At 38.4% G+C, this 10,293-nt stretch overlaps 1 protein-coding gene across 1 annotated transcript; it reads right to left on the bottom strand.

Moving 5' to 3' along the window:
• Positions 1-260: 260 nt before the first annotated feature.
• LOC145596873 (uncharacterized) lies at positions 261-4,364 on the bottom strand (the record flags this gene model as incomplete). The annotated part of the gene is made up of 10 exons (XM_081653063.1): positions 261-661; positions 768-772; positions 871-1,238; positions 1,334-1,430; positions 1,559-1,635; positions 1,775-1,826; positions 2,060-2,217; positions 2,314-2,404; positions 2,535-3,525; positions 3,601-4,364. Coding segments are annotated over 10 exons (2,970 nt in total), but the record flags the coding sequence as incomplete, so codon positions are not given.
• Positions 4,365-10,293: the final 5,929 nt, after the last annotated feature.

Raw genomic sequence — 10,293 nt, 5'->3', positions numbered from 1 at the left:
GCTCACAGATTCGCTCTTTTAAAAGGCGTTTAATGTGATTTTATTTTATTTTATTTTATTTTTTTTTTGGTTTTATGACTAGTCTATTCTAATTTCCTTTCATTATAATTTTTTTTTTTTTTTAAAAAAAAGCTCCATGTAACAAAATTTTGTTAGTTCTACAGCTTTACAGAGAATATCTTACTGATTAATTCAGAATACAAGCTCCGAAAACAATCTGTGCTTTCTATAATTGTATACATTCTTAACCCCCGCTCCCATCCACCAATAATGGTACTGTACTCCAACAAGAACTTATTCACCTTTTGTGATAAAGAGATTTGATTGGCGCCCAACTTTGAGCGGCACCCCAAAATTTTGATATGCCCTTATCTCTCCTCCTAGTCCTGCTGTCACAATAACCAATCCCCATGCTCTAGCTTGCATGGTATCACTTCCATGGCTTCCACCCCCATCAAACCAAGACCAACCTGGTGCCCATGAAGGTGACGATGAGCCAAGGTTGGAAGGTGAGTCACCATACCTTATTGATCCAGAACACGAGTTAAAAGAACTGTCCACCCCAGATTCTGTTCGGGTAATCCGAGCAGGATCTGCTTCTGGACTATACGGAGGCTTTTCACCATCTAAACTGTTCTCACTGTTGTTGCTGTTGCTGTTGCTGCTGCTGTTGCTGCTGTTGTTGCTGTTGCTGTTGCTGGTGCTGTTGCTGCTGTTGTTGTTATTGATGTTATTGATGTTGTTGTTGTTGTTATTGTTGTTGTTGCTGTTGCTGTTATATTCATAATCATCTTTATTAATGTTGCTGTTATTTATGCTTTCATTGTTGATGCAGCTGCTGGTGTTGTTATTGCAGTTTTCATTGTTCACAGTTTTCTCTGTTGTGTTGCTGTTTTTCTTGTTAGTTGGCAAGGGAGGAAGTTGTTTCTTGTTCTTGTTCACGTCTTCTTTCTTGGGTGAACTGGTAGCAGATGCTTGTGGTTTTTTTGAGTTCTTCTTAGCGTGCAACTGTATTGTGGGAGGTTCAATTTTGATACCACCGGGCCATGGGATTGCCACAGATACATCTTTACACTGGAAATACTCGTAGGAACTTGTGTCAATTACATTTTTGGTTTTACCACTTCGGGGCTCTTCTCGCTTCCATACATAAACATTTGAATCTTCACTCCCGCATATTACATATTTTTCATCTGGGCTAAAAGAAGCAGCAATTTGACTGCTAGTATTTCGAAATCCTGCCATATAAGATACATCATTCATGCTTTAGCATTTTCTGTGAAAATGTCAGATGATGCAGTTGAAAAAGGTTTTCAAGGCATAGGGGAAATACCTCCTCTAAACTTTTGAATTGATTCCGAGCCATCAAATATTCGTATTCTCGAATCAGCAGAAGTTACAAGAACTTCGTTTGGGTTATCTGAGGCAAACTGGTCAAATCAAGAAACAAGTTATGTTATCAGTCCTACAAACCACAGATCAAGGTGAGAGAATATGCTCATATACGATGGGTATGGGCTTAATTCTTATAACAAAGGATAGGGAGAAGGTTGAGTACCTCGAAACCAGTTATCTTCTTTGGAGTTTTCTTTTTGTTATGTATATCAAATTGAATTGTTGGATTTAACTTCCCATCTGTAATACCAAAGAATTATGATTGAATGATTATATTGATTCTGATTCAAAGGAACTTTATTAGGCTTTGGTGTTACACTGCATGCTATAAGAACAAAATAAAATAAATTGACATCTTGTTTTGTATAACAGCTCATACCGGAAATATTGTACATGCGACAATTTCCTTTGTGAGAGCCTACTGCAGCTCCCTGCACACACAAAAAATATCAGTGCTTAACAGGGTGTTTAGGTCTAAAGGCTCAGAGCTGATAGTTGATCCAATTGCACTTTGCACATATTACATGTGAAAGGTATGAAGATGTTATTAGTAAAAATGTTCTTTTATCATTTTGTCATTTATCAATCATACATAATAATGTTATTAATACAAAAATATATGATAGCAGATTCTAGAAGGAAAATAAATAAATTTGATCAGGACCTGGCCATCAGGAGTATAGCAAGCAGCAGTAACCATCTCATGGAGATCAGTCCAGTCAACAACCCGTCTTCCCGGTACATTCCATATCCGAACCTTGGCATCAAGTGAGCCGCTTATGAAATATTCGTCGTTCACAGGATTAAACTGTATACATGTGACTGAAAAAAAACCATAAAATTCCTTATGTTAGCTCTTAATAACACACAAATAATGCTAAGTATGTGTGATCATATAATCGAATATATGTTCTTTACCATAGTCGTTGTGCGCAAACAGCTTCAAACAGGCCTTTTTCTCCAAGTCCCACAGTCTTACAGTTTTGTCCATTGAAGAAGAAAGCAAAAACTAGTATAAACCAAAAGTACCTTAGTTTTATAGTTTTTTTTTTCCCTCCAAATTACACTAATTTAAATGTGGCAAATAGTAAACAAGTATTTCTTATGATTTAACTGTACAGAAATATGCTGATACATACCTGAGATCTAGACCAGGAAAGGTCTAGCACATCATCCAAGTGGCCTTTAAACGAACAAATAGGTTCATTCGATAGTGCAAACACGGTCTCAGGCAACTGAACATAATCAGGCATGGTACTTCCTCGACGACTCCCTGATCTCCCTTTCTTCTTCTTCTCTAATGTAGACATGTCTGGTGCCCGGTCAGGGGACGGACAGAACACAGGATGAACTGGCGTGGAATTAGCACTTTCCTCGGGTGGTTTTAAAGAAGCTATCTCACATTTTTGAACTTCCCATACATGAATCACCTTATCCTCCCCTGCACTTGCCAAATACTGCCCATCGAAATTGAATTTAATGGTCCAAATTGATCCTTGATGAGCCTGTATCTCCTGGCAGAATCTCAATGCAGTCAACTCCTTATATGTCTTACCCTGCGACCTCACTCTTACCCACTCATTGTTTTGAGTACCATTTTTCACACCTTTCTGCGGCTCAGGTGAAACGGGAGTAGGAGTAGAAGTAGGAACAGGAATAGGAGGGGGTAGGTGCTGCTCTTTTTCAGGTGCAACCGCGCCTAAACCAGCAACCGAGTTAGCCACTTTGTTGATGTTCTTAAGGAGAGAAACTCCCCTTTTCTTGCTATACCTAAAACTCTTGGATAAGTACGCGTTGACACTACTTTTCCTTTCGAGGCCGGCTTCATTACCATCAACACCATTATTCCGTCTCCTGTTTTCTCTTCTCATCAACTCCTTCACCACCGGGGAATACCCCACTGATTTTTCGAACTCCTCCATTGTCATTTGCCTTCCTGTTTGAAGATCACTTAGCCTATTCCACATTCCATCTTCTGCAAATTCCTTCACAACAAACTCTTTTCCTGTATCTAAGTTTTTAATCAGAAAGAATGCTCCTAATTGCTCTCCACTATTCGTAAGCATACGGCTCTTTGGCCTTGCTTTCTTAGTATTTTTTGCACTGCTCTTTTTAATCTCGTGATCGTTGCTTTGGTGGGTGGTTGCAGCCGAAATAGAGGTAGAGGTAGAGGTGGACGCAGTGTCATTAGTATTGTAATTTAACTTGCATAAACGAGAGAAGGGTACAAAAGTGGATAAAGTTCTGGTTATCCTCTGTTTGGAAATGCTTCCGATTAAAAGCTCTTTCCTCCGTTTTGTCTCGAAAGAGAAGGGATCAATGTCGCCATCTGATCGTGATCTGACCAGAATAACCGAAGCATCCGGTGAGACGGACACCGTGGAATGATCTTCATTATCATGATTCTGATCGTTGCTGCTGTTTGTCATCAATGGCGACGTATCTTTGTGTTCGTTATTTACCTTTGTTTTGGCATCATCAGAAGGCAAAGGCGGAGTTTCAACAGCAAGGAACTTCTTAGACATAGCCATCGTCCTAAGCTTAAGAAGTTCCTTGCTGCTATTCAACCCCATCCCCTGCAGCAGTCGACGTCTACGTTCCTGAATAGACGTCGGCGCTGCCATCCAAATGTCATACTCCTCCGTGGATGGCAGCGGCAGGGGAGGGGTGGGGGCCAATACAACATTACTCGTATGTTGTAGGCCCCCCTCCGACGATGATGATGAAATGACAGACGCAAAGGACATACGCGGGTCCTCAAAGTCATCGTCGTCATCATCTGAATCATCATCGTCGGAGTGCCTCATTAGCAAGTCCATAGGGACCACCGTGGAAATGCGGTTGTTGGCGTCGAAGAAATCATCGTCATCTTCGTCGTCGTGGCATCCTAGTCCATCCCAATTCATTGTCATTGTTCGTTTTATATCCATTTTCGAATCGATAGTAGTAGTAATTACGATGGTAATGGTTATGGTAATAATGATCAATGTAGTTGTTCATTTAGATTTGATGTGGATAAAATCTTGGTTTAACAAACTAAAACCGTTGAATTTTTGTGAGGAATGTAAGAACAACATTTTATTTTTGTTGATTTGTTTGTTTAATTTCTTATTTTGGGAATAATTTTGGTTTGTGTGAGAGAGAAGAAGGATATGGAAAGAGAGTGGAAGGGAGAAAAACAAGGAGAATATTGCCTAATTGTCGTTACAAGAAGAATAATAATTATGGGTGTGATTTTAGTACATCAGAAAATGGAACCTACAAATGATTAAATGCAGTATTCAATTCACTGTCAATTGGGTCTTTTAGTTCACAACCAAGAACATGTCATCACGTCTTAACCCATTATTATTATTGGGTTTGTTTAATTAAATTATTTTGAAAAAAATAAAGGGGAATAAATTATTCTAATTTCAATGATATGAATGTAGCTATATGCCCAAACATTCTCTTTCTAATTTTTCTTTTCATTGCAAACCGATCGCATATGGGTCCAACTAAATGCATTTTTTTTTAATTCTATTTTATTTCTTTATCGCAAATTCGCAGTATTTTTACCATTTGTGCTCATTTGACCCTTCATTAGAAATGACAATTGTAGGCATTTACAATATGTTTGGATAGAGAGAGATTGGAGGGAAAGAAAGAGAAGAAAAAACAAGGGATGCATTATTCTTTGTTTGGATACCTAATGCAAAGAGGGAAGGGACAAGGGATATAAATCACATAATAAGAAGGATTAGTTTCCATCCCTTTTTAATAAACTAAACCCCTCCATTGTTGGAGATATTTGGAAATAAAATGAAAGGTCACATTCTCCCTCACCTCACCTCTCTTTGCCTTCCCTTTCTTTCCTTCCCCTTCTTTTCCTTTAACTAATGTTATCCAAACATAGAGTTAATTAAATTGGTCAATCCACTAAACTAGTCGTAATTAGAGGTGTCAATTCAGGTAACCGGATGGAGTTTGGGTCGGGTCTGTTCGGGTGGATATGTTTGGATATAATATCAAGCAACATAATAATAATCAAAATCATGTTAATAATAAAGCTTAATAATAATAGCAAGATCCTAGGCATGATACTAACAAGATTAATAACAAATCCTAGCATGTCACTAAATATTAAAGATCAAAGCTTTGAACCTAACATGGTACTAACATGATATTAGAAAGGAGTAAAGGCACCCTAAACATGATACTAGAAAGCAATAATAACATCCTAACATAATACTAGGAATTAATAAATAATAAACATGCTTTCTACAAGAATACAACAACAAGATTACATACTTTGATGCCTCGAACCTCTTTTTAATAACAAAATACACAAGTTAGTAAACTTCAATGAAAATAATAAAATAAAAGAATTAAAGAATAAAATAAAGTTTAAACTGGATTTGGGACCAAACCCTCAGAAATTATCAACCTGCACGTCTAGGGCGAAGGCAACTTCGAACTTGGCTAGATGTTTCTAAGTCTTGTGTATGCGGTATTGTGTTTAAAAAAGGGTTGGTTTAGAAAGAGAGAGAAGAAATCAAGTAATTCTTGATGAGAGTTGATGATTAAAAACGGAGGTCGAGAACCCTATTTATAAGAAAAATAGTCCGTAAAAGCATAGAATTACACGTTGTCGCCAGAAATACACTCTGTCGCGAGGCGACAGACTTGTCGTTTGGCGACAGCTTGGCTTTCACGCGCTTTCCACGCGGAATCCGATCTTTAACCAAATTTGATCTACGGAATCCGTTCAGAAGCTAAAAACGTATAATTAAAATAATAATATAATAATAAAATAATAATATTTTATTCCAAATAAAAATCTATCCTGATATAATTATTAATCCTAACTTTATTAGAATTTAAAAGAACCTTCTAGAAACTTCTAGAAAATTATAATTAATCCTAATAGATCATTGGGCCGTATGTAAATAACAAACCGGACCCAGTTTAGTATTTTGGCCATTACTTCCTCAATATTCATTGGAATTAGGCTTATAATATATCGTTGGAAAGGTCTTTGTGAGCCCCATCCAACTACACTATTATTGGACCCTCATTACGGACCAAACTAAACTGGATTGGCTATTTTTAATAAAATAAGGTTGTTTTCAAAAACAGAGAGAAGATAATTTAATAAAACTAAACCGCAACACTTAACTTTTCACACTTTCACCTTATTCGATTATGGTTCGACGTGAAAAGTTATTCATCACTGGGTTTGGTTTTGGGGAGACACAAATGGGTGTCTACAGAAGCCCCCACTTTGACTGAGTTTGGAGAAACTTAAGTTTCGAAAACAAAAGTCAAAGTAGCGATAGGGACGGAGAATGATTCAGAATGTTCTGCGATCCCAAATCATTCTTGTAACGCCGATACCTGCAAACTAACGTTAGTTAAACAGATAAAGAGAGTTAAGAAATGCGTATCTTGCACCGTCGAGCACACGTCTCCGAAAGTAACCAATATACTGCATTATGTTGTTTGTGACAACCTCCACCGTACCTCGTGAACGCCATCATTTGAAGGTAACATTATGTCGCCATCTTCAATATTTTTGGTAACAATCCTCCATAGTACCTTGGGAACATCGTCGAAGGTGACCGTATTGCCTCGTCATCTTCAGGGTTGTGACAGTACTTCGCCACGGCAATACCTCGCCACTATAGACAATCTCCTCCATATCTTGGGAGATCGTCAAAGGTGACCATACTTCGCCATCTTCAAATTTGTGACATTACCTCGCCACGACAGTAACTCGCCGCTATAGACAATCTCCTCCATACCTCGGGAGGTCGTCGAAGGTGACTGTACTTTGCCATCTTCAGTGTTGTGACATTACCTCGCCACGATAGTATTTCGCCACTATAGACAATTCCCTCTCTACCTTGGGATATCGTCAAAGATCACTTTACTTCTTGATCTTTAATATTTCTATTGTGCAAATATGTCGGCGCTTCCACTGTTTGTGAACCATTATTTTGGTGCTTCTATTGCTTGTAAACATTACTTCGGTGCTCTTGCCATTTATGAACCATTACCTTGGTGCCTTTGCTATTTATGAACCATTACCTTGGTGCCTTTTGCAATGAACCATTACCTTGGTGCCTTTTGCAATGAGCCAATACCTAGGAGCTTTAAGCTAAGTGAGACGACCTTTCATCAGGTCAATCACTTAATGTGATTGTAACCGAGCCGATTACTAAATCATGTCAAATTGCTTAGAGTGGCTAACTGGCGTACCAAGGAACCCAAACTGCTGCACAAGGTCCATATAACCAAAATATGGAGCCCTGCATTTTGTTGCCGCTCCAGCGCTAGCCAGAATAACCTGTCGCCGCGGTTTGCGCCTGTCGACAGGCAACAGACTACCAGGCAACAAACTCTCTTGCCGCGCGACAGGTATGTCGTTTGGCGACAGAATCAGGTTTTTAAATACCCTCTTCTTTCTTCTTCATTTCTGCGCTGCTGCTCTGTTCTTGTGGTTTGCTCCAATATTTCAATTTAGTCGTTTCCTTCCAACCAAATCCGCTCAAATCTTTTGCAAATTAAAGCTCTTCATCTCCAATTTATTGATCCATGTGTTTTTGCTCAAACTTCTCTTATCTTGGAAGAATCTCATATATCTTTATTCGCGGTCCTTTCCGAAAAATAATCGGGAATGTTTTTGCTTGTTTGCTCTTTGGAAGTGATAGCTTCCTATGCCTTAAAATTTTAGGGTAAACCTTATCCTTTAAGATTTTACCGAGTCTGAGCTAATTTCCGTAGAGATTTTCTATCTTGGGAAATTCGTGATTATTACCGATTATTGCTTGACTATCGTCAGACCGATCGTCAATCCAACTGCAATCGGGCCGACTTTAATTGATTTGCTGAGCCGCTTGCGTCTTTTGCTTCAAATCTTTTGTAAAGATTACTCGTCCTAGTATACCTGTATTTATATCTTGGACTATAGGACTTTGCTCATCTTTTTAATTATCTTTAGGGTTGACCTAAGACTTAGTGTTGCTTGACTCACTGACTTGACATGACTCGACTCAAAGCGTTTGACACATGTGGCTTGACATGACTCAAGGTGTGAACTTGACTTAATGATGACTCACTACATGTGACTCGTGTGTGCAAAGTGCTGACTTATGACTCAATGTATACATGACTCAAGAAACAAAAAATTTCTGCCATTTTTGTGGAGGGGTACCGAGTTACCGACTTTCTCCCGAAAAAGAAAGGCGTGAAAAAAGAATGGATGAGCTTAATAAAGTATATGCATTCGATACTATCTCTCAAAGTGCAAGGAGTAATTCATCCTAAACTGTCTTAGTTGACTCGATTATGAAAGTACTTAGGTAACTTAGGCACGGAGGCTAAGCACTTCATACTTTGTGATGCAATGATGGCGATTATGGGTGATGAGTGATGTCGATATGACAAAGCATGCTTCAACGTTATGTTAAGACTTCATGACAAAGGGTTCCTAATGGGAAGGATTATTTGGTCATGTATTTGTGATGTGTGTGAAAGTGACACTAAAGTTAGGCTGCAAAGACTAAGTGTGTGGAAAATATATTGGAAAGAGTCAAAAGATGGTGACTCTTAGGCTAGGTAGGCTAATGATGTAAGGATCAAGCCCCCAAGTCTAGCTCTAAGTAAATAGGGATGAGCATCGGAGATACCTTGATATGATCATGGTGTAAGTGTGAATGTGAAAATGAATGCATTTTATTACGGTCGCACCTCAATGTGAGGTTGCACACGTATCCGTTAGGAATCAGGCCAAACGTAGCTCTAGCCGAACCTCGCACAAGTGTGTGTATACCTCAAAAAGGTCTTTTTAAGGGTTGTTACGTGGTTAGGCTAAGGGTTGAAGAAGAAGGGGATAAAGGCTCAAGACCCTAGATAAGCCCCCCAAGGTGTGCAACCTTGCTTTTGAATCTTTGTACTTTTATGCTTAAGGTTTCTCACTTTTGAGCTTTCTTTTTTTTTGTTTAATTTTGCTATATATATTTATTTTTATTTTATTTTATTTTTTTGAAAATTTTCAATAAGTGTGGGCAGTCTCGATCATGTGGTCTATCACTCACTTGGCATTCATGTTTCTCAGGCACGGTACCGGGCACTCGATAAGAGACGCAATCCGAGACGTGTTCTTATCAAAGATATTTTCATATCATAGACATGGGAAAACTTGCCCTTTTGTACACTTTTATTATTTTTTGTTTGCTTGCTTATTTTTATTCTTTTGAGATCACTCAATCTTTCATATTTGAAACTTGCATAAGTCGCACATCATCTCATCCCAAGGTTAGGTAGATGTGTGTTGAAGAAAGAAAGGTCCATCGTTAGACGAAGGCTCAAAGTGGTTTATAAAGAAAGGGATTATATATTTGAAAGGGTGAAGATGATATGATATGGCTACAAGGGGTGCCTCAAATCATTAGTATACCTTGTGCTTAATTTGGCGATTTTTTTTTTTTGATGCAATGCAATGATCACATGTAAGAAATAAAATGCTCATCTTATTAAAAGAAAAGGGTAAATGAAAGTCTTATAAAAGCAAGTCTAAGGGAAAATGAAAGGTGCCTATGCTAGACTTATGGGGGAAAGGAATAAAAATAAAATAAAAAAAGAAGGTCGCGAAATCTTGTCGTTGAAGTCTGCCTCTTGTCTTGTGCTTCATCATCACTCGATCTTCTTGCCGTTTGGAGGTATGGGAAGTTTGTTGTTGTCAATTAGATATTGAATGACTTCTTTTAACTTCCAATAGCTCTCAGTAGTATGACCCCTGCCTTGATGGTACTTGCAATGTGCATCTGGATTCCAACTAGGCAATCTCTTTTCAGGTGTGGGATCTTGAATAGGTCCAATGGGAGTAATGAGTCCCTTAATATGGAGTCGATCAAA

The sequence above is a fragment of the Chenopodium album genome, chromosome 20 (genome assembly GCF_948465745.1).
Source record: "Chenopodium album chromosome 20, dcCheAlbu1.1, whole genome shotgun sequence".
NCBI classification, from domain to species: Eukaryota; Viridiplantae; Streptophyta; class Magnoliopsida; order Caryophyllales; family Amaranthaceae; genus Chenopodium; species Chenopodium album.
This window is presented reverse-complemented; position numbering and strand designations above follow the sequence as displayed.